The 24,308-nt window shown below is 33.1% G+C and overlaps 3 protein-coding genes across 4 annotated transcripts in view; 1 reads left to right on the top strand and 2 right to left on the bottom strand.

Moving 5' to 3' along the window:
- The first annotated feature begins 1,055 nt into the window (after positions 1 to 1,055).
- On the top strand, positions 1,056 to 10,760 carry LOC129804705 (uncharacterized). The gene is made up of 3 exons (XM_055852248.1): positions 1,056 to 1,205; positions 5,083 to 5,753; positions 5,817 to 10,760. Exons 1-3 carry the CDS (start codon positions 1,150 to 1,152, stop codon positions 7,463 to 7,465), a joined length of 2,376 nt encoding a protein of 791 aa, XP_055708223.1. The 5' UTR covers positions 1,056 to 1,149; the 3' UTR covers positions 7,466 to 10,760.
- Positions 10,722 to 14,989, bottom strand: LOC129804709 (carboxypeptidase N subunit 2-like). The gene is made up of 2 exons (XM_055852251.1): positions 14,893 to 14,989; positions 10,722 to 11,852 (listed from the first exon to the last, which is right to left on the bottom strand). Exons 1-2 carry the CDS (start codon positions 14,952 to 14,954, stop codon positions 10,757 to 10,759), a joined length of 1,158 nt encoding a protein of 385 aa, XP_055708226.1. The 5' UTR covers positions 14,955 to 14,989; the 3' UTR covers positions 10,722 to 10,756.
- A 4,278-nt stretch (positions 14,990 to 19,267) lies between these two features.
- The window catches only part of LOC129804706 (nose resistant to fluoxetine protein 6-like), a 71,608-nt gene continuing 66,567 nt past the window's right edge, over positions 19,268 to 24,308 (bottom strand). For both annotated transcript variants that reach the window (XM_055852250.1, XM_055852249.1), the window contains 4 exons: positions 23,297 to 23,426; positions 19,747 to 19,921; positions 19,545 to 19,687; positions 19,268 to 19,463 (listed from right to left, as the gene is read on the bottom strand). In XM_055852250.1, the coding sequence (XP_055708225.1) occupies positions 19,350 to 19,463; positions 19,545 to 19,687; positions 19,747 to 19,921; positions 23,297 to 23,426 (562 nt within the window). In that variant the 3' untranslated portion in view covers positions 19,268 to 19,349. The remainder of the gene's footprint in view (positions 19,464 to 19,544; positions 19,688 to 19,746; positions 19,922 to 23,296; positions 23,427 to 24,308) is intronic.

Below are 24,308 nucleotides of genomic sequence, written 5' to 3'. Positions count from 1 at the left end.
AATACGGTTTTGTTGAGAATCTCAAAAACATTCAACGTTTCATAGGATTTGAGCAAGGAAGTCGAAAAACAAAAAATAAATAAATAAAATTTTGAACTGTTTTTTTTTTAATTTAATTTAAATTTTCCACAGGAAATAAATTTTTTAATTACTTTTTTTCCAAAAATTTATGTATTTTAGTAAGTGTAACTAGAATAATATAGATCCGTTGAATACGCTTCTGTTGCCCGTTTTAGGGTTTTTAAAGGATCTTTCTATTAGAAATTCAGTTGTTAAAAACTAACAGTCTGGACAGTCTGGGCAACTTGTGATACTTTGTCCTCAGATCATCACTAGACCTGTAAAAGGATAGAATTTTTGAAAATGTTTACATTGCCCATACTTTCTCTCCAGTTCGTATTTTCTGCCGTTTTTAAATGAACGAGGTCAGTTTTCTTGCCATAAAGAAGCTTTTGGAAAAATACTTCAAAATCCTTTTATCTTGTTAAGATAGAGAAAAATTACTAGCAACGATGTTTCTCGAAAGCCCCAAGCATCTATTTCTAACAGTTTGGACCCTGTCTCTGGGAAAGTCCAATTTCAAAAACAAAATTTTATTAAGAGAGGTGTTATTATAGGTATTGCTCTCTCCATGGAGTTCGAGTAAAAGGCTGATAACATGTTATCTTATACCAATAATTTTGTGCTCTATACGTTACAAATATGTATACCGTTAGAGGGTTTTTGTGTATTAGCTGCTCCATTCCATACTATTCAAGTTAATTTATACTAGCTTAGCTGTTTTAACTTAAATGCGCTAGAAAGCTGGTATAAATTATATCAGACATTTGTGCAATGAGTTATTGACGTTATTAACTTTTTGAAAAGAAAATTTAATGGACAGCTTTAGCGTTTAACTGTCCTCTCAATGGTTCTGTTAAAATAGAAATGGATGGAATTGAACCATCGAATAGGTATTTTTACCAAGGTATTTACATATCTTATCATAGCACTACATATAAGTACAAAAAAATGATTGTATGATACATTTATTCAAGTAAAACTTCAAGGCAGTTGCAATTTTACTTTCTGCCAGACTGGCTGTTATTACTAATATGATTAATTATTTCTTGTTTTCAATTTGAGGTGCTATAAAACAAGTTATCTGAAATGTTTAGAGGTCACATATTAAGTACGTCTCTCATATTTTTTGTACTATTTAACGGGTGAGTTGTGTTTCCAACAATGGAAAGATTATGACGGATCCACAAAAATATAATTTTATTTGCTAACGCATTACACTGTGAGAGAAATCCGAAAAAGTTAAAATAACATTCCGGAAATGTTAATTTTACCCTGCAGTATTGATCCAAAATTGGTGTAAATATTACCCTTTTTAGGTGTATTAGGGGTTAAAGTTACCCTTTTTCATGTTAATTTTACCCTTAATAAGGTGTAAAATTAATATTAAAAAATGTAGATATATTTTTACACCTAAAAAGTGTTAAATTTATGAGGAAAAAATGTTAATCGCACCCTCTTTTTTGCTCAGTGTAGTAATACACAAGCACAGGTTTTTTTTTTAAATTGAACGGAAAGTGATGAAGATGATATGTGCTTTTCAAGATATTAGAAAATGCATAAAAGGCGACCTGTAGGGGTATTTTGTAACAGTATGACAATGCCATATGACAAGAACAGTGATAAGCCTAGATCAGCTTATAGAGGTGCGATTCCTTCATTGCAAATTTGGATTGTGGTAAACTCGAATGATATTTAGGGGAGACTAGGGCAAAAAGTCACAAAACGGATATTTTATTTTTTTTACAAGCTACCCGTGCACCTCCGAAATTTCTAATTAGCACAGTTTTATAGGAAATTTACCGCTCTACAATTCTGTGAAAGTCATTTTCTTCGATTTTGTTAGGAAATATATTTATCGAGCCGTTTTCTAAAAGGTAATTTTGTGATCATTCTCAAAAAAAGCTGGGGCAAATAGTATCAGGCATGAGATACTTTCACATTTTGTTTCGCTTTATTACGGGATTCCGTAAATTTAAGTAAAATACCCAGATTACATATTTTCATTGAAAATTTATTCTTCTACACCTTTGTAAAACACCGTTTTCTCTATCTGAGCGAGAAAAACGCATTTTAAGCTATTTTACAAAAAAAAAACACAAAAGACTGCAAGTCGTTAGACTAATGCAAACAACAAGCGGCGACACATAGCATTGACGTTTCTTTTTACCGTGGGACATAAGAAATTGTTTCGGTTTTTGTTACTTTTTACCCCAAGTGGTAGTTTTTAATAAAAGTATTTCTGGAGAAAAGAATCTTTGTAAAATTCTAAAATAGATATCGGATTCGTATTCAAAGAATATCCAGGTAATTTGGGAAATTTTCACCAGTGCATCAAATTTAATATAAAGTAGCTAAAAGTTGATATCTTCTGCACGGAAAATATTTCAAAAATAGAGCTAAAATTTTAAGTCGATTTTCTCGGAAATTATGAGATATAGAGGTCTCCAACTCTACATCCATTCAGAGCCTTTTTTCAGACTTAATATGTGCAAAATTTCACTTGAAAATTAAGAAAATTGGATGAGAAATGCATAAAAGTGTCTGAAAATCTTTAAAATCGAATATCTCGGAAACTATGAGCGATAGAGACCTCAAACTTCAAATCCTTTAAGAGCTTTTCTAGGATAGTGACAGGCCATATTTTTTGAAAAATTCCGCGGTCTGCGAAAATCCTGCATTTTCCCGCCTTGTGCATCTAACTCAATTTTGCTATGTGAAAAATAGAAATTTATTCATTTTTCATCTTCTTTATCCGTATTCAAATAAAAATATCTCAAGAATTAATGCAATTATTTACCTATTTTTTAAATTCATTTACATTTCAATAGGATTTCAGGTTAATTAAATTTCTATTCGTCGAACAAAGTAAAAGAATACTCTAATAAATCTATTTTGAAATGTGACATAATTTAAAGCTTTAAATGTTTCTATGAACTAGAAGCAAATTCTATCAAAAATTGGCCTTTAAGCAGAATTTTGTCATTTTCCCCGCAGGCGAGGTTTTAAGGCTTCGCATATACTCTGGCTTCGAACACTTCATAACTTCAAAGCCAGAGTATATGAAAGACACGTTTTTAAGCATTTTTTGACGAAATTTGAGCTCAAGAGGAATTATCAGGTGATAAAGCAGGCACTTACCAATATCTTGTTCAGCTCGTGATACCTTGTCCTCCGACCATTAGATACATAAGACCATCAGACCTGTAAAAAGCTTCAATTTTTAGAGATATTACTTAATAACATTTTCTATAATTTTTTGAGCATTAAGGAAAACAGCGCTACTGGGATAAGATTAGAGGGGATTAAGATAAGAAATTCGAGAAGCTAAGCCATATAGCTAAGCCGGGTGTGAAATTCATAGCAGTCTGTAGAGCTATGGACCAATGAGGTCTACTGTAACTTCCAAGAATTTATTTCAATATCTGCTTGATATCGTTTCGAGGAGAAAATTATTGTAACCAGAAAATGGTACATTACAAGATCAGAATCCTTGAACCGTAATCTCGTAGTAATCCTGATCTCGAAATAATCTTGTTAGAGAGTTAGAGTGATAAAAAAATGGAAAGAAGGCTCTTAAAGATAAGATTTTGTAACATGTTCCTAATTTCAGAGTTGATAGACTGCGTTTAGTGTACCTTAGAAATGAATTCCAGTATCTTTTTTCATATTATTGTCTCTTACTAACTTTAATTGATTCATTTTCAATCGATTGTGCTTAAAATGAGTGGGTCTTAATATGACTAGGTTGCATACCTTTTCTCCTCGCTGCATTATATATTCTGCTAGAAAATTTTCATGGCGATCATACATGGCAAAATCCTCAGGCAAGATCCAGGATTTACTTTTGCCTCATTCACAAGCCTATCCCTTGATTGATGCCCATATCCATCGTCAGTTCCTTGTGAACTATAACATTCCTTCCAAAGTTTATTCTACTTTTAATAACTTTTATTCATTCATAGGGCTTAGAGCCCTCATTTACAATTTGATGAATTACAATGATGCTAATCTTCTTGAATGTCAATCGCTATGTGCGATGGATGTACTTCGACACTGAATGGTGTCCAAATGAAAGTCCTGTAATGGGGCGGGTTGGTCAACATGCCTTCCAAGAAGGCCAGAAGATGCTCGATGACTGCAACTGAAGTATAGTCAGAGCGATTGTAGACCTCAACCGGCTAGGGAGCTGATAATACGGAATTGATAGCTCGAACAAAGATTGACTGATGTGGTAGTGCTTCATGATAAATCCTATCAGTATGTGTTTCGTTCTTGCTGGAAGTTCCACACTAGAGTTGTTCCCAACCAGACTCTCATTTATACATATTTGGCACCGGACGCGATTCGATCTCACTATCGATCGAATCAGGGATCTCTCGTGCCAAAGACGCAGCAGTCTTACCAACTGAGCCCGTTAAAAGTGCTATTCACTTTACAAAAAATCATAAATTAAAGGAATATCAGATGGGTTTTTCTATTTGGAATTTTAAATAAATATCGAGATAGGTTTGAAAAGTTCTATCTGTTTCTTCTTCTTCTACTTTAATTAGGCAAATGCCTGTTTTTCCCGCAGTAGGGTTACGGATTAGGTATTTATCGTGATTGAGTGTTTGAAGGTGCCATAGTACTGAGCATCAGCCGGAGTTGTGATTCTGATGTCCAAGACTCGTACCACCTTTTCGGTGATCTACCTCTTGGTCTCGTAGACGATGCTGGAAGATTTTTTTGGACTCTTTTCGCAAGTCTAGTGTCGTCCATTCGGTTCACATGATCTCTTCAGTGTCGACTTCTTGACCTTGACCATCGCACAATGTCCTGGACTTCACACTCCTCGCGGATATCTGAACTCCTCTTTTTTATCGCGTAATGAGTAGCCGCATATCTATCTGTTTAAATAATTTTACCTTATCCCAAGTCTTATACCCTACTTATCAAAAAATTCAAAAGTTAAGATTAGATTTTATAAGAATGAATTACAAAGTCCTTGTGAAAAAATTGCACAAAACAATTTCTTTTCAGAATACTAATCAAGGCTAAATCAGTTGAGGATTCTCGCAGGTTGTATAAAGTTGAAAAATACGCCTTATATCTAACAAATCTAAATTTAACTGAAATTGATAAAGATGTCTTGAAAAAGGCAGAATCTGTGGTCCACAAATTAGTTTTGGATGGAAACACTGGACTTGATTTACCGAAAAGAGACTTTATATTTGAAGATGAACAGTTTCAATCATTTCACTGTATTGTTTGCAACATTTCCCTAATCTACAAGGAAACTTTCTCAAAGCTTCCCCATTTAAGGGAAGTTATCATCCGGGAGAATCCTCTTAGGGCTATCCATCCGGATACTTTCAAGGAGAATGCCTTACTACGGAGGTTGGATTTAAGGAATAATAAACTCAAGGCTTTCAACAGCATGGGTATACTAAATCATATGAGAAATCTTATGATCATACACTTAAGTCACAATGAATTTAACATGGACGTGAAGTATCCTATAATCTACATGGACTACATGGTGAGACTTGATTGTGAAGGGTGCAACATTTCCCGGGTTTCCCCTGCAGCTCTTTCAGGAATTGGAATACTCTACAACTTAAACTTACGACACAACAACATGCAACACTACAACTTGACGATTAAAGGACTTAGGACGCTTGATCTATCCCACAACCCTTTAAATCTTACAGGTAGGTCGGGGATTTGTTAGGTTATTGATATATTTTATTTGACTGTGATTACTCAACAAACAGATGTATCCTTGAATCAACCTGATATGGAGATCTTCAGTTGCAACAACTGCTCAACAAGACACATCAGCGAAGAGTTGTTTATGAACTGCACTGATCTCCTCACTGTGGAAATGCGCAAAAATGGTCTTGAGAAAATTCACCATAACGCTTTTAGTAACAACAACTTCCTCAAAACCTTAGAATTTGATCATAACAATCTAAGACATATTCCAGGAAAAGTTATCAAGATGGATTCATTGAAGCAACTTTGCTTCGACTACAATCCAATTGAGATGACTAAGGATAACTGGAAATTATTGAATATCTATTTTACTGTGGGTTTAGGTGAAACGTGTAAGATCAGGAAGAAATCAAGTATTACTGCTGGACTCTTGCATCAAATCCCTCACAATGAAAGAGCCAGATTTATACGACAACGCATTTACAACGAAAATGCTGTAGTGCTGCAGAACGTAACGTTCATCTCACCGGATTATTTTCAAGATGATCACGACACGTTCCATGCGCTTGTAATGGATGGCAACTATCAATTCAATTTCCATCCCAATACTCCTTTTACGTTTTACAGTAAATTGAAAGAGTTCCGATGCAACGGATGTGGTATTACGAGAATTTATGAGGAAACTTTCAAGTATACTCCTCATCTGAGACATGTACAACTGAAAGACAATAAAATCACGCATTTTGCATTGGAATCCTTCCATCACAATGTTAGACTACAGACACTTATTCTCGATAGGAATCCTATTGAGATTGTATATAGTAAAGCAACAAAGCACTTTGATGATGGTTTAGACATCCTCCTTTCATCAGATTATTCGCCCCAGCAGGATATTTCCGACAAGATTCTGTCCAATCTTGAGAAATTTACTTGCTCAAGTTGTAATATTTCCATTTTGCATGAGAACACTTTCAAATTGACTCCCAATATTCGAGAAGTTGATTTAAGTGGTCACAACTTAAGTGTTCTCAGCCAAACAATCAACTTTGGTTCGTCCATTGAACAACTGAATCTATTGGGAAATCTTCAAGAATTCCCGATGCACTTGCTGAATTTGTCAAATTTGGAAATCTTGTGCATCAACTATTCTTTGATCAATGCAACGGAAATTGTTGTTCAAATGGAATCTACAACTGACAAGTTGATAGCGAGGTTGCTAAGTTTGTCTTGTCTGGAATATCCATCTGTGGACTGTGACAGGAAATTTGCAATTGCAAGTTTAAAAAGAACCCTTGAGGAGTTCACAGAACTGAGGGAAAAAGAACAACAAGCACTGCAACAATTAACAAGCACTACAACAGAAACCGTAACTACAACTACAACAACACAAAGCTCAACAACAGAAGTGCTGACAAAAACAACAATTGATTTAAATTTTGACGTCGACAACATGTTGCTAAATGAAACATATCCTGAAAAGGAAAATCTTATTTTAGAACAAAGTGAAAGTATAATTGAATCAGATGGAAATAATGTTGATGAGCCTACCGAGCATTCCCCAGTTACATCCTCAGATGTTATCAACGTAGCGTCATTGTTCGGGGATAGACCTGATATCCCGGGATCATACGAAAGTTCTGCTACGACTTTAATTATAAGTTTAAATATCCTATTTGTTGCTTTTATTTTTTCAGCTTCTTTTCCATGAGCCTATTTGCATCAAAATTGTGCCAAAAACTGTTTTAGTCAACATGGGTATTTTTGATCTCGTTCAAAAAGATTATCTAAGTTGATTTTCGGTTTTATACGGAAACTATATAAGGATCTGTAGGTTTATTCATAAGAATTTGAATTGTAAGGCTAAAACCGGTAAAACATTCTCAATCTACGAGAATATAGTCTTAAATTGCAGAACAGATTGTAAAATAAGTTGCAGATAAAAAGAGAGGTCATATAGTCCATGGTATGGTCATGTTCAGTGCATGGATGAAGAAAGACTTCTCAGAAAAGCTATGCAAGCAATTATGGAGGAGCTTCGACTTCGAGGTAGGCCTAGGTCAAAGTAGCTGAAGCAACTTCAGGATCTTGCCTTTCAGAGCCTTAGGAACGGCCGTGAACATTTTCTTGAAGTCGCGGAGGATCGAAAAGCACTGGACCAGGGTACCCTAAGTCCGCAACCCTGATTGGGACAAGTGATTTAAGATTTTGAAGTTGGTTCTTCTATTAAAATTGCAACGATCATTATTTGAAAGTTGCCAATCATTTGTCTTCGCGACAACGGGACGACAAGAAGGAAATTCGTTTGGACCACCTTTAATATTGCAAGCTTTAAAGTTTGAATTTACTATTAAACACTAAACAAGGACGTGGCTAATTGGGGGCAGGAAAGAGCTGTTGCTCCAATAATATGCGATATTCCGACAAGGGGAATCAATCTAGGTTCGACCAAGTAAACGAAAGCATGGAACTCTGAGTTCTGGGTCTTGAGCAGTGGATAATTTTGTTATCCCAGGGCCCAGGACAACAAAATTACGCTCAAGAAGCTTTCTAAGAATTTTTAGTGTTATATTTGGCGGACAATATGATTAAAATTCTGTTATACCCTGCTTCCAGTAGGTTCAAAGGTCTACGTATGTATGATCTACAGCCAATCGGTATTTGTTCTATTTCCTTAATTTCATATAACTAAATAAATGTTTTCTTTTTTTATTAATTGCAATTGAAATTCCTATGAATATACCCAAAGTTCGCTATACATACCTAATAATGTTTATGTAAATGAGCTTTCAGGGGTATCCTAGGATAGGGGATTAAGTTTCTGCTAAATTTTCGATTACAATTCTTTTTTGAAATGTGTTTTAAAAAATAAATACAAAAAGAACTAAAAATATCAAAATTACTCTTAAAAAATAGTGATGATTATTTTTGATCAATAAGAAAAAAAATGGACATAAAGTCTCTTGATTTTGTACCGTGAAAGACTTGCTCTCTACTTACAGTTCTGTAAGATTTAAAATTTGATGAGTTTTATGAAAAATTGAAGGTAGCATCTGTTTTTGATGCTATTTTGACCAGTAACATTCAGTGTACTCCTATGAGGAAGGATAGTATTGGGGTTGGCGAAATCTACCGATACTACTGAGGTCACAATTGTCGGATAAATCGTACGCTTCAGAAATCAAAGCTATAGTATAATATTTTGAATCAATACCAAGCCTGAAGCGCCTGAAGCCTGACTGAGATGTTTTATATTAAATTTTAAAAAGCAAAGCAGATATAAAAAAAAGACCACAAAAATACAATTAACAACATTAATGGGGAATATTCTATTACGTTATTCGTAGGATCCAGTTTATCAGGATTACGCGCTTGTAATTATGGAGAACATCTAAGGAAACATAAGCCCGGGATTAGTTTTAATCATATAGTTTAATGTACAAAATTGAACAACATACCAGTATTTTGCTAGTCAGTAAATTCGGAAAATCTCTAACCTATGGCACAGCCCCTATATCAATATGAAAAGTCTAAACTAAGTAAGAGCAAAGGGTATAATAATACGATATCATTGTAAAATATAAAAAAAAGCAAGAGAAAATGATAATAAAAAAAATTAATAAAGGGTCTTTTCCAGAAAATGTATGGGACTAGCTATTAAATTACTTATTAAGTACTTAATAAGTACTTAATTTTAGGTGTAGGTATGTATGTATGTACAGCCCCATAATGTATTAGTTATGTATAGTGATATGAGTTAAATAAATAAATAAATAAAATAACTATACATGTATAACTAATTCAAGGCTTTTATGAATAAATCTTAGCTTTAACACGTTTTTTTATTGTTGGATGAGATTTTTCGACCTTTAGTGGTGTATTACTCCGGTATATTACATAGCTATAAATGGCCCCTTAGAGCGGGAAGAAGAGACCAAGTCTTGGGAAGCGACATTCAGACGACTTAGGGTTAACTTCAAACTTAACGCTTTATTGGACTTAAGATTTGAGCTCGTAACTAAAGAAAAAACGGCCACTTCCTTGATTTTAAGGCGCATTTAGAGCTTCAAGGCGACATCCGATCTGAAAACGTAGGTAACTTTTTGCTTGTCAGGCCAATAACGACGGATCTTCTCATTTGCCTTTGTTCTAAAATTTTTAGAACGAAGTTACGCATGCAAAGTTTGACATTGCGTCAGTTTTGATAATATTTTCTTTCATTTTCTTTCTTGATTTGAATTTAGGCTGATCATATCTTATCTTAGACAGTTGCACTATAAAAATCATTGGTATTTATAATAAATATTTATTATAAGGTATACATTATAATGTAAAGAATTTAAATCCTATGACCGTTATAACGCATCTTTGACAGCATCTCTCTGCACACACCTAATAGATTATATTTTTTAGCTAAATAGATCCCGGCTGATAGATTCTCTTCCCTATTCGCTGGAAAGTCACATTTCTCGGCTTTCGCTTCAAGCAAGGGCTTTTACTGGCGGTATAGTTCTATAGCCCGCCGTGTAAGGGATTGCTTAACAGAAGACACTGTCAGGCAATCGGTAACATTTTCTGGAAGAGTTCGAATATAGCTGGGTCTTTAAGGAACTACGTAATAATTTTTCCAGGTCAAAGCTTGAATCGATTAAAGGAAATATAAAGAAATTTACTTGTAGGAAACTACCGTCCTCCGAAGCTTAAAGATTTTCCCTTACTCATAAACAGCGTAGACGCTACTTTATCCCCCTATACTGTTCGTAAGCTTTTCTTTAATTTTAGAACTTATGGTCTTCTTCACGGTCTTCTCCGATCTGGTCTATCATGCCCGATCGGAGAAGACCATCCTTAAGTGATGGAATTAAAGAAAAACTTCGAAACAGCAGGGATAGGGCAGAAACAGCGACTTCTACGGTACTTAGAAGGTCAGTTCCTTCCTTTACATGAGTGATTGAAAAAAAATCATGTTTTTTTTAATGTCCTACTAAAATTATTCTTTTATTCAATTTATTTTATAAATATCACTTGGATTGATCACCGAGGTTGAGTAGTCAAAGTCTTTTGATTTTGTTTGGACTATCCTAGCCAGGTATAGGCTAATTGCTGCAAATAGGAGACTCTCCAGGATGACGCAAACTAGCAAGTATGTGGCAATTAGGGCATCCAAAAGGGTTGGATTAACAACTTCTGCCATAGCAATATTATCAATCTCATCGGTCTTCTCCGTGGTTAGATATGGAGTTGTTGATGTTGTTGTTGCTACTGTTTGAACGGCGATACTGCAGGAGTTGTGGCTCAGCTTGTAGTAGAATTCATAACTTTCGAAGGTCCATTCTATAGGGTTCCCTCCTAGGCAAAGTTCCTCAAGGACAGTCCCCTCCGTGAGGATACTTACGGGTGGCTTAGTCAGGTTGTTAGACTCTAAATTAATAACATGCAATTGGGATGTTTCTGCAAAGCTCAATTCATGCATGTGACTTATGGAATTCATCTGCAAGTGCAGGGTAGTGAGATGTGGCAGTTTAGACAGTGTCTCCATGTGAATCTCTGTAATTCCACAGCCATTGCACGTGAAAATCTTCAAACTTTTGCTAATTAAGATGGGTCTTGCCTTGGGGAAGTTGTACAATCTGTTATTGTCGATGTGCAGGACTTGAAGTTTTAAATTGCCTTCTACCAAATTTTCCGGCAATTCCTTCAATTTATTGTCTTTGAAGGATAACTTTGCCAAATTTGCATTACTTTTAAATGCATCCGGTGCAATGCTTGTCAGACCATTACTATTGAGGAATAATATTTGAAGTTCAGGCAACAAACTAAAAGTATTACTGCTGATTTTTGTAATTTTGCATTCATTGCAGGAAAATGCTGATAGAGTTGAACTCTCTAGTACCGGATCATTCTCATGGTTTAGCTTAAATTCAGTGTTATGGTCCAAGTTCACGGAAGTCAATTTTGTGAAATTCACAAAAACTTGTGGATTTACTCTTACGATTAGATTGAATGAGAAATTCAAATCTTCTGAATGAGTCTTACTGACATTTTCAGTTTCGATAAACTTCGCTAGGTCTGTAATGTTACCATTAATATAGTTGGAGCTAGAATTAAAGAAAAAAGAATTATTTTGTTTTTTTCTTTTTATTTAAAATAAAAAAAAAATCAATGAATACAGTTTGTTTGTACAACTAACGAAAGAGATTTTTGCTGTTTTGGTTTTAAACTTGGTCACCAAGGTTAACCCTTTAAGGACGATTGGGTCACCGGTGACCCAAAAACGAAATTTTTCCTACGACCAGTTGTATCTTGCATTAAAATGCCAGAAAAAAATATTTTTTCTGACCCCCGATTTTTGACTCATTCGTCCTTAAAGGGTTAAAACGACGGTGGAGGATGTTACTCACATATAAAACTGTTTGTCTGTTGGAGAATCCATCCTCTTATGTTACCACATGTGATTTTTTAGAATGTTTGCTTAAGTGATTATATCTAGGAGAACGCCTGAAATTAGAGGGTTTTTTCCGAACTTTTTACGACTTTGCTAATTAATCGATCAATATGAAATTTTCAGGGCGTTATGTTACATTTGTCTTTAGGTGCACAAACTTTTTTTTTCAATTTTGAATACAAAATGACGGCGCAACAGTGCGCGGACTAAGGATCGACTTTTTTGGAGTTCCGCAGCGAGCAGTAGAACTGCAGTAATTTTCATCCGATTCACTTGAAATTTTCAGGGTAGCTGCTTAGATAGGTGCTCTACAGAAGTATGTGATAATTGAGAAAAATTGATTTTAGCAATTTTGGCAGCAACTTCAAGAAACAATCATGGTCTTTTGTCTAAAAAATTCACTAACTATTTATAATAAAATAAAATAAAATAATAAATAATAATTATAATAAAATAAAATTACTCCAGTTCTACTGCTGGCTGCGGAGCGCCTAAACAATCGATCCTAAGTCCGCGCACAGCTGCATCGTCATTTTGTATTCAAATTAAAATAAATTTATTTTCGTGATCCTCAAAATATATGTAATAACCTCTGAAAGTTCCTAATTGATGGATATTAGAAAAGACACAAAAAATTCACAAATATCCTCTAATTTTAGGCGTACACCTAGATATCCTTAGATACCCCACCCTTAAGGGTGAAGGGTTATGCGCGTTTCGAAAAGTTAATTATGTTTTTTTTTCTCTACTTTTTTTACATAACAATGAAACTATTTGTTTGAAAATCTTAAGCATGGAAAAGTGTAATATTTGAACAGTCTTATCTGAAATTTTCATTTTCAAATTTTCAAAATTTGGCCGTTCGGGTCTGATTATCAGAGAACCTAATTTGTTTTGCTACTTAGGTAGGCATGATTATTCTTAGAAGATTCATTTAAAATTGAAAAAATTAATATTTTCTAAGCAAGTGACAAGTAACGACCCGTACTTGAAAGAAGGATAAAAAAATTGGAATTTAAGTACTCAGTGATTAATTAAAAACGGTAGGGGAGACTGGGGCAAAAAGTCACAAAACGGATATTTTATTTTTTTACAAGCTACTCGATCGCTTCAAAAATTTCTAATTAACGCAGTTTTATAGGAAATTTACCGCTCTACAACTTTGTAAAAGTAATTTTCCTCTATTTTGTAAGGAAATACGTTAATCGAGCCAATTTCTAAAAGGTAATTTTGTGACCATTCTCAAAAATGCTGGGGCAAATAGTAACAGACATGGGGTTTTATCATATTTTGATTCGCTTTATTATGGGCTTCCGTAAATTTGAAAAAATACCTAGAGGACATATTTTCATAGAAAATTTATTCATCTACACCTTTGTAAAACACCGTTTTCTCTGCGAGAAAAGTTAGAAAACGAGTAAAGCGCTTTTCAAGCTATTTTAGAAAAAAAAACACACACACAAAATACTGCAAAACGTTTGACCAAATGCAAACAACAAGCGGCGAGACATGGTAATGACGTTTCTTTTCGCCGTGAGACATCAGAAATTGCTTCGCTTTTTGTTACTTTTTGTTCTATATCTTTTGTTACTTTTTACCCCAAAGTGGCCATTTTTAATAAAAGGATTTCTGGAGAAAAGAACTTTTGTGAAATTCTAAAATAGATAGCGGATTCGTATTCAAAGAATCCATATTATTTAGAAAATATTCATTAGTGCATCAATTTTGGAAAATAAGTAGGTAATAATTGTTATCTTTTGCAAGGAAAATATTTCAAAAATAGGAATAAAAATTTTGATATTTTTTATTTTCTAAATTCCTTGTTCGAATTCCAAGAAACTTACGACATTAAAGAAGGTCTATGGAGGCTATCTATAGAAAAACATTTGAGCCGCTATCTTTTTTACTTTGGAAGATATTGAATTTTTCGATTTGTGACTTTTTGCCCCAGTCTCCCCTACCCAAGGAACTCAATGTGTCTCTTATGTCGGTCGCTCAGAATAAGAAACGAATGACTCGTAGTAGGCAAATTTTACAGGAGAGTAATGCCATACACATAATAACTTTTGTTTGTAAACATGTTTTCAAAATTTTCTATAAGAGTGAGGGAGATGACTAGATTCAGATCTCACTCACCCTCATTAAAATTCCAAAGACATGTTTACAATACAAAAGTAATTGTGCGCTAGGCATAATTTGAAGCTGAGATTATACATGCAGAGCCAAAAACTAATAAAACTATTTTTGTAAAAAATCGAGTTGTTCGACTTATATTCTGAGTCTTCGATGTATGTATTAAATAAGATCTAAGTTTATATGTTTATAATAAAAACACTATGATGATAAAAAATGTCTTAAGTAGTATTAAATAACAGGGGTCATCGACGATGAGAAGTTGTTAACTATGATCGTTCAGTTTATGATTTCATGATACATAAAGAATGATAAACGTTGATTCGTAATTTTTCTCGCATTTGGAGAATTTCAGGAGATAAAATTTTTTTTAATGTATTTATTTAACCTTACTATCATGAAAAGTTTAACAGAAATTAGATATTAAGCATGTACATATAATGATGCTAATTAAAATAATATTGTTTAAGTCTCTATTTAAACAATAAAAATTCAATAAAATGTTTAACTATTAATTCACAAAGAAGTAATAATTGATATCTATGTTTATTTTAACTTACTCAGCAAGAAGACAGCCGAATACTGCACAAAAAACTAATAAGAAATTCACACCCTTAATCATGACTATTTCTTTACACACTGACGAAGTGTGTTCGTTTAATAAATAATTCCATTCTGTTTTCGTTTATATCTATCGCGAACGGATAAGATAAGATATGAGAATTCTGCGAAAAAAGTTAACCAATTTCAGCGTTACTATATTTGGAGACAATATTATGTACTGATAAGCCATTCACCACGCTTGATATTGGAGACAGTGTACGAAAAATATTTCAATAGAGATCTCTGCAACAAAGTGAATGGGAAAACGTGCTAAAGACTGGATTTCCAGAGGGTGCATCAATCCCAGCAATTCACACAAAATCCTCCTTATTCTCAATTCAGTGTTTGAGCTTCTCCTATGTCACCTCCGTGAAATTCTGCAGAATTGCAATATACCTTCAAGGGTTTTTTATACGTTTAACATTCGAATTGGTAAATGTGTGCATGTGGAAAATTACGAAATTGCAAATATGATATAAATATTTGGAAAATATATTTATGTGTTGGAGAAAACACAATAAATTCCATAACTTTATGGGAAAATCTTATAAGCAATAATATGCAACTTATCACATTTGTCGATTTCTTTTCATTGATATTGTGTCTCTAGCAATTTTATGCTTTTGAAGAAAATTGCTATTCTTTCTTGTTATTCATTGTCCCTTTCCGTTCAATTGAATTCGCACATTTTCACCCTGACAACCATTCCCATTGAGAAATGCTCCATGAAAATGCAAAAATCCTACTCAAGAGAGTTCATTTGTATAAGTTTGTAGAGCTGATGGTACTATAGATGAGAGATTAAATAAGGCTAGTTTTTCAATAGTTTTTCAATTTTCTATTAACCCGCTTCAATCGGGCTATTGAACTGAGAGACTCTACTTTTCAAGATAATTTTTCCTTAGAGTTAACTTAAACAAAAAATAAATAAAAAATAAAAAAAATTTGTTTAAAATTATATTTTTGTCCAAAACGTCAGTTCGAAGCCTGAACACTTTTGAAACGACAAAATTTCTAGTGACCGAAAAAGAATTAGAACCCGGAGCAGTTGCATTCCCTTTAAGTAAGGGGTGCGAAGGCTTTGCGAAGTGCTCGAATTTGTGACGGGGATCTCTCAAAATTTCTTTAACATCATTTATCGTTTACCGGTTCTCAACCAATTTGAACGGATTCATAAATCACTCAAAAGTTCCCCCAAAATAGTTTTAAGAGTAACAGAATCGATTTTCGGACAAAAATTACCTATAGGTTCGTAACTGGTTCATTACCGGTTCACAACTGATTTTTACCGATTTTGAAATCACTTAAAACATTTAACAAAAGACATCTTAGGAGAAATATACTTTAATTTCGGATAAAAATTACTTATCGGTTATGAAGTGGGTCATTACCGGTTTTATCAATAATTCTAAGACATTTCCAATGAGCCCAATGAGCTTGATAAACACAGTACAAAATTTGTTTTTAAGCACAAGGAACCAAATTATAAAACTAAAGCATTAAAAATATACAAATAAAAATGAAGGATTAAATTTATCAAGAAAAAAGCCCTGTCTAAATTGCACCATAATTGTCCAACTTCCAACTTTGTCCAACTTTAACCGTACCTCAGTCATTACTGAGGAAATTGAATTTCTACAGAGTATTTTGGATCGATAACTGACAAAAGTTACTGTTTAACGAACGGATCGGATGTTTTTACTCACCAAATTCGAATTTTAACTGGCTTGTTTTATTGAATTGCTGCTTGTATAATTTAGATTTTAAACAATTTTATAATTTGTACAAAATTTAATTTGTATGTACCGTCGTTGCGGGTGACTTTGCACGTTTTTTCGCTGTTTTTCAACTTTACCCTCTGAAAATGGATAGTTAAAGTGAAAGGAGGGGAGTGAATGGGTAAAATTATTTGTATTTAGTTATTAATGAATGGATTTTGTGTCACTAACATTAATTTTATAAAATTTTACTATGTTAAAAAAAATTAAGAAAAAGGCTTGCACTTGGGATAAGGTGCGGATGACTTTGCACTTTTTAATAAATACTAAAAAATCAACAATTTCTGATAATACACGACAATGAAGATCTTCAGTCCTAAGGGTAAGATGCACGAGATCTACAAGATGACGTAGTCGCCATCTTGATTTGACGTTTCTGTCCGTCATTTTGAATAACTGTCAAACCATAAAAGTCGTCCGATTGGGTTGAAATCGTCAGTTCCGAAGAAGACTATTGTAAGTCTACTTACAATAGTATAAAAAGATGGTATCATTGGATTCAGAAACCTTAGATCTATATCCCCTCAAAATTTTATGTTGATTAAGATATTCCTGTAAAAGTTACAAGAAAAAACTTAAAATCAGCGTGCCCAATTATTGAGTTTTTTGCCCACAATTTTTCTATAATTAATTTAAAAGTAGTGTTAACTAGAAGATATTCAATGCGCAAGTATGATAAAATAGTTTCAAAAGCTGAAAGTATACTAATTGCAGCGAAATTAATGAAAATAAATTTTAGCTGTCAAACTTCAAACCTCTTTCCTGTAAAGTTTACATTTTGGACTTACAATAGTCTTCTTCGGAACCGACGAAATTTTAGTATGTTGTAGCTGATGTCAAGACCTTTTCAAAACTTATCTATGTTCCAATTTACGTCAAGTATTTACCTAGATACATAGGGTCAAAGTTTTAAATTTTGTAATACTCATATTTTGGCCGTCTTTATTTTTTAATCTTCAATATTTGAAACCTAAACCAAATGCCCCAGTAACCATTAAAAATGTTTGAGACTTTTATTTTATATATTTATTTACTCTAACATAATTTAAAAAAAATAAACGAAAAGTGCATTTAATTAAATTTTTATTTTTCAGCTTTGCGAAAAGAGTTTTTAAGATTCTCAAATATTGCGCTGTTATAAACAAAAACATTCCTTTTTTTGTGTTTGTTTGTTAGATCTCATCGCCTAACGATAGCGCTGCCTTTTGTGATGGTTTTGATAAAAGAGGCTTCCTGTAATGCTGTATTCATGAAAATGTCAAAATTTTAAACTTGGAGCCCTTATATCCAGACAATCACTTGACCTAGGTCGGATTTTATGTATGTTCTGGAAAGGCCTTGACATCAGCTACAACATACTAAAATTTCAGCTCAATCGGATGAGATATTTTGTTTTGACAGTTATTCAATATCTCGGTCATTTTATCATAAGTTCCCACAAAATTGGATAATTTTCAGCCAAATACTTCTAGAAAGACCATTATATGCAATTTTATAACATAAATCATGCGTTCTTAGGAAGATAATAGAGAAAAAATATTTTAATAAAAATAATCAACAAAATCGAAGTGGATTATTGTAGCTAGATAAATTTAGATTGGATTTGGGCAATTTACTACTCTGAAATCGATTTTGGAATTGCACCTTTAGATAACTTTTTCACGGAACCGTTTTTTGACAAAATACCAATATTAGCATTTCATTGACTATTACTGAAACTACAAGAATCCTTTTGGGGATCATTGTACCTTACTTGGTACATAACATATCCCTATGTACTTTGACATGGTAGACCGGATCGGCGAAGACCATCAATAAGTGCTAGAAGTTATGAAAGTCTTACGGATAGCAGAGTGCAAAGTCACCCGCAACGACGGTATGACTGTTTCTGTACAAAAAAATACTATCCAATTCTTGGCTAAAAATATCTGATTCAAAATAATGAATAGACGTAGTAATTAATGAAACTCGATTTTAATTCAATTTTTTGAACCACTTCACTGCAGTCATAAAGAAATGCTCCATAAGTTTCCGTAGTCATGTATTCGCATGACTCACATAAGTCAATATTCTAGAATTCTCCATTTCGCAATTTTAAAAAAGAATTTTTAAAAATCGTATCTAATGAAATATTATAGTTGCCACTTCTGTAACATTGCTGACGAAAAGAAAGCTCATTTTACGCACTTTCACGCTCTTTTTATGGGTCTTTACTGTCTTAAGTAATTGAATTAAATGCACAAGTTAGTATGATGCGAAACATTCGATATCTTGCGTTGAACTAATTGTGCGATAATCAGTTTAATTTCTTGCACGAAATAATAGACATTATCAGCTTTTGTCCAATCTGTATATTTTAGGAAATGAATGAAATAATATTTTATCTCAAGAAGACCATAAAAATTCTATTTGACACTTTCGAAGTCTTATCGCGAAAACCAGGGGATAAAAAATCAGAATATGAGTCTCCGTATCGATTGAATGATTTTAAAAGTCTATCTTTATGTCTGAAAAATACCTGGGAAAATCTCCAATGGAATGAAAAAAAATCGTATAGTGTAAAAAAATCTCGTGGTCATTTAATACCTCCTTAGTATACAAAAGTTCTTTTTTTGCTTCTAGTCACCTTCTTGTGCTCATTTCCTTTCGACAAACGTTCGAATTAGCATTGTGTAGGGATTCTCAAAGAGCAGCATAAACACCAAAGCTGCAATGAAGACTGCAACAACAATCCCTGTAACGATGATGGGCTACAATGGGAGGAAAAATTGAGAAGTTAGAGGGATGATGAAGAAAAATCCATTTGATCTGCCGGATGCTGAGATACAAACCAATTGGGCGAAATCCAGCAGCAGAGCTGTCTCTGTGGACAGCATGGTGAAGAGGATGAAGATGGGATTCAGCAGGTATGCTGAGTAGGACATGCGACTGAATTTGAGCAGACACTTTGCACTGAGGATCCTCGTAACGATACCTGGAACAAAAAGGTAGTTGGCTTCCCAATTTTTGGGGTGGAGGACAAAATTCACTTACCACCGTGTCCTGTGGCACAGGCGACGATAATCCACGAAACCCCCATGGCCCAGGCGGTTTTCCCAAAGCCACAGTACCACATTGATGCGACAGCTGGCAGGTGGTTCACCATCCGACCGAAAACAAGGAAGAATAGTGTGCAGGTCGTCAGGAGCCAAAAACCCCGAATGATGGACTGAAATGATGACAACAAATATGATTGAGCACTAAAAGATTCCCTCAAAAGCGCAATTCAATGGCTCAATCAGGGTTTTAGAATTCAAGAAGAGAATGATTTGAAAATAAGCCACTGATCCTGAGACCAATACATCCTGATGACCCCTTCTGAACATTTCTTTACTAAAAGTCAAAAATATTTGTAAGAAAATTTTGATCGCTCAGAATAAGAAACGAATAACTCTCAGTGGGCAAATTTTACAGGAGAGCGATTCGAAGCTGAGATTTTACATGCAGAGTACAGTAGACTCTCTCAAATTCGGGCATTTGGGACCAAAATGTCACCCGAATTAGAGAGAAATCCGGGCGTCAAACTATTTCAAATGCAACGATTTTTTGTTCATCTGCGTGCTCATACTGAGCTTACATATTCACACTTTTTGTGAATTGCATTAAAACTTCTTTATAATGCAAAATCACATTACAACTGAGGCAATGCATGGGAAATTTGGACATATTTGCTTCATCGATAATCATAGTCAAACTTGAAAAATATCAACAAACTTGTTTAAATTTAACAGCCGCCTGAATTAAAAAGTAGCCCGATCTTAAAAGAGCCGAGTTAGCGAGAGCCTACTGTATATGATTTTTGCGATTTAAAATCTCTAATCTCTATAACTTTTTAATATAACTATCTTTCAAGTATAATATTCACAGGGATGGTAGAGGGCATAAAGAAGTATCCAAAGAGCGAATAAAATGAATTTTGTAAAAAATCGAGTTGTTCGACTTATATTCTGAGTGGTCGATTCACTCTTTTCTATCATCTTCTTTAAAAATAATGGAAGCTTTTTAGGCTTTTCACAACACAATATGGCTTCGAACACTTCACATTTTTCTCATATTTCTTTAATGAATCGAACTTATTTAAGGCAATATATCATAATAGCTAGTTTTAAATCACTCTTTTCCTAAAAACTAAGTCAAATTTGTTAAAGAAAATATGGGAAAAATATGAAGAGTTCGAAGCCAAAGTGCGTACAAAATTTCAAATTTTCCTAGGTTCAAAGACCTTTCTAATGAATCCAAACTTGTCAAAATCGGTTATGAAATGTACCCTTATGATCTCTTTGTAATCTGATTTTTAAATTATTTTTAGATTTAATTTAACTTAATTCATCAGCGGCTGCCGCTATTCTTTTCGAAAGACATTGAACAATTAAATACTTGACATATCAATAATTCAAATATTTATTAATAATAAAAATAATGTAGTTCGTAAAACGGCAAAATTGATTAAAAATAAATAAAAAATAAAATTTTATTTTGTTTAACCATTTTTAACACAGTGATTTTATTTCATTTTAAACACATTACAGATTATAACACGACTTTAATAGTGCGAATGTACTTAATTATTTTATTTTTTTCATTTTTATAAGTTAAATAGATAGATAATGTTAATTTTATTGTCAAGAGAACTGTAATCCTCTTGATGATTATATAAAAAACATTCTTTTTAAAATTTAATTCTACTTAAACTTCAAAAAGTTTTAGGTTTTTGTTATTATACTAGTCCAATCGTTTAAAATTGTCTTAGGTTATTAATTGATGAAAATATCTTGAAAATCTTATGCTAAATTCGGAATTTCACATTGTTTTCAAATTGTTACATGGAAAAAAATATTTCGTAAAATCGTTCGTAAATGATTGTGAATTCTCATTGGGGACTTACGAGATGCTCGTAAATCATATAACCCACAAACAAGTTCGTAAAAGTTTGTACTGTTTTTACAAACATTGTTCGTAAATGGTTCGCAAACACACAAAAAAGTTCGTAAAATTTTGTCATTTGTTCGTAAAATATTGCCAAACAAAAATCAACGAAAAAATGTTTGTAAAAGTCTGAAAAATGATTGTCAAGTGATTATGTAAAGAACAATGTTTGCGAAAAAGTATAAACTTTTACGATTTTTTTTTGTAGGTCACTGAGAGAAATCCGAAAAAGTTAAAATAACATTCCCGAAATGTTTATTTTACCCTGCAGTATTGATCCGAAATCGGTGTACATATTATGCTTTTTAGGTGTATTATGGGTTAAAGTTACCCTTTTTCATGTTATTTTTACTTTTAGAAAGGTGTAAAATTAACATTAAAAATGTTGATATATTTTTACACCTAAAAAGTTTTAAATTTATGAGGAAAAAAAGTTAATCACACCCCCGTTTTTTCTCCGTGGTTGTACCGTTTACAATTTAAAAATATTTACGAACAATTTTACAAAATAATTTTTTTTTCAGTGTATTTAAAATATTTATGGGTCGAAAATATTGGAGTCGTACTATAATTATTCAAACAATTTAAAAAAAATATTTTAAGTTTTTGTTTATTTTATTTTATTAAAAACATCTGCAGAGGAAATGCTTCTCTACACTGAGAGAAATCCGAAAAAGTTAAAATAACATTCCGGAAATGTCAATTTTACTCTGCTGTATTGATCCAGACCGGTGTAAATATTACCCTTTTCAGGTGTATTAGGAGTTAAAATTACCCTTCTTCACATTAATTTTATCCTCAAAAAGGTGTAAAATTAATATTAAAAAATTAAATTTTTACACCTAAAAAGTGTTAAAGTTCTGAGGGAAAAAAGTTAATCGCACCCTCTTTTTTTCTCAGTGTACCGATTGGGGCGTGTTTGGGCTCATTGGAGAAGGATTTAGGGTTGGCTGCAAACGGGTAAATTAATACTTCCATAATTTAATTTTTAATTTAATTAATTTCAGCAGTAAATATCAGTTGAAAACAGTTATTAAGAATTTATAATTTGTAAAACTCCTAGAACGGTATTTTATTCTTATGCAACCAATAACCTTGAATTATCCTTTAAAATGAATTTTCAAGGTTAGTGGTTAAAGATCTCTTAAAAGGCATAGTTTTTTTTTCACTCAGACGATTTGGGAAACCTTTGGTTCATTAGAAAAGTCTTTCAATCTCTAACAAGTTTAAAAGCACAATGAAGCCATTTAATAAGTTGATAGAATTTTTCAAATTTCACTTAAATCAATTAAGATTCGTTAAACTTTCAACTGTTTTTCTGCTAAGTGGAACACAATATCTGTGATTTATTGAAGAAACCCAACAGAATAGCATGAAACAAGTCGGATAATGTAGCTTATGAACTCCTGAAATAATGTAATGAATTTTACATGATGAAACAGTGGCTCTTCTTTCTGACTTTCATAAAAATTTCACTGCGAGAGCAAGTGACAAAGGGAGGTGGAAAATTGTACCATATAGGTGAATCTCTCACAAGGGGAGTCAAGCTACCCCCCTTATGGTTACACTAACTGGGTGCGGTATGTTAAATTCTAATCAGCGGAAGTGAGAGCTTTACCCTTTTGAGGTAGAGCTTTCGGTTGAACGTGCTCAAAAACCATCCGGCGAGGACACCACAGAAGTAAACAGGAATCCTCGACCATACTGGTGTGTACAGGAAATCGATGCTGTTGAATTCAACATCGTACCTGTTGGCAAAAAAGAGAGAGAAGAAAAACATTAGAGCTTTTCTATTTTTTCAAGCTTTCCACTTTATATTGCTTTCTTTCTTTCTAGCAGATTTACTGCGAAATTAGATATTATTTTGCACCTGAAATGCTGTACATGTGGATTGGAACATTTACTGCGTACTATTATTTCTATTTGATGATTTGAAAGGAAAAGATGTAAATATTTCCACGAAATAACAAACTTAAAATGTATAAATGCAAAAGTTATACAGTGCCACTCAATAATTTAAAGACACCCATTTTTCATGTTTTTACACAAAATTCAAATTAATAACCTTTCAAACAACCCAGTGAGCACCAAATGCTAAGCGATTTCAATTCAGCTAAAAAAAATATATTTTCAGCTGAGTTCTGCTAACCTTGAAGTGACACTAGCGATCGTAGCGGCGATTAGTCAAAGTTATTCTTTTTCCCCAATCGAGTGAGAGACTTTAATGAATTTGGTTTTTGTCTTTGCTGAGGTTGCCGGGATTGAGTAGAAGCTAAATATAAACCCTTTCCATTATTACAATTTCATGATTCTTACAATTACCACATTTGACATTAAAAAATAGAGTAAAAAAAAATTAAAATTCGCAAAATTTTTAAAAGATAATATTTATAATATATGTTGAATAATATGTATTCTTCAACCTTTTCCGACCAATTTAATTTTTGTAGTGTTTAATTTTAGAATTCTTGTCCGCTTATTTCAGAAAATTAATAACCAAAGACATTCTTTGGAATTTTCAAGATATTTTAACATTTCATGAATTCTAAAATCGAGAAATATTAAAAAAAAAAAACTTCGGAAACTCATTTAAATGATAAAACACTAACAAGAACATATGAAATTTAGAG

Source organism: Phlebotomus papatasi, chromosome 2, assembly GCF_024763615.1.
Source record: "Phlebotomus papatasi isolate M1 chromosome 2, Ppap_2.1, whole genome shotgun sequence".
Taxonomy (NCBI): Eukaryota; Metazoa; Arthropoda; class Insecta; order Diptera; family Psychodidae; genus Phlebotomus; species Phlebotomus papatasi.
The sequence above is the reverse complement of the archived record's forward strand: the minus strand, read 5'-3'. Positions and strand labels throughout refer to the sequence as shown.

Coding starts and splice junctions, on each gene's coding strand:
- LOC129804705 (XM_055852248.1), top strand. CDS start 1,150: ATGTTTAGAGGTCACATATTAAGTACGTCTCTCATATTTTTTGTACTA. Junction 1,206..5,082: donor TTTTTTGTACTATTTAACGG/GTGAGTTGTGTT, acceptor ATTTCTTTTCAG/AATACTAATCAAGGCTAAAT. Junction 5,754..5,816: donor CAACCCTTTAAATCTTACAG/GTAGGTCGGGGA, acceptor CTCAACAAACAG/ATGTATCCTTGAATCAACCT.
- LOC129804709 (XM_055852251.1), bottom strand. CDS start 14,954: ATGATTAAGGGTGTGAATTTCTTATTAGTTTTTTGTGCAGTATTCGGC. Junction 11,853..14,892: donor TTCGGCTGTCTTCTTGCTGA/GTAAGTTAAAAT, acceptor CTTTAATTCTAG/CTCCAACTATATTAATGGTA.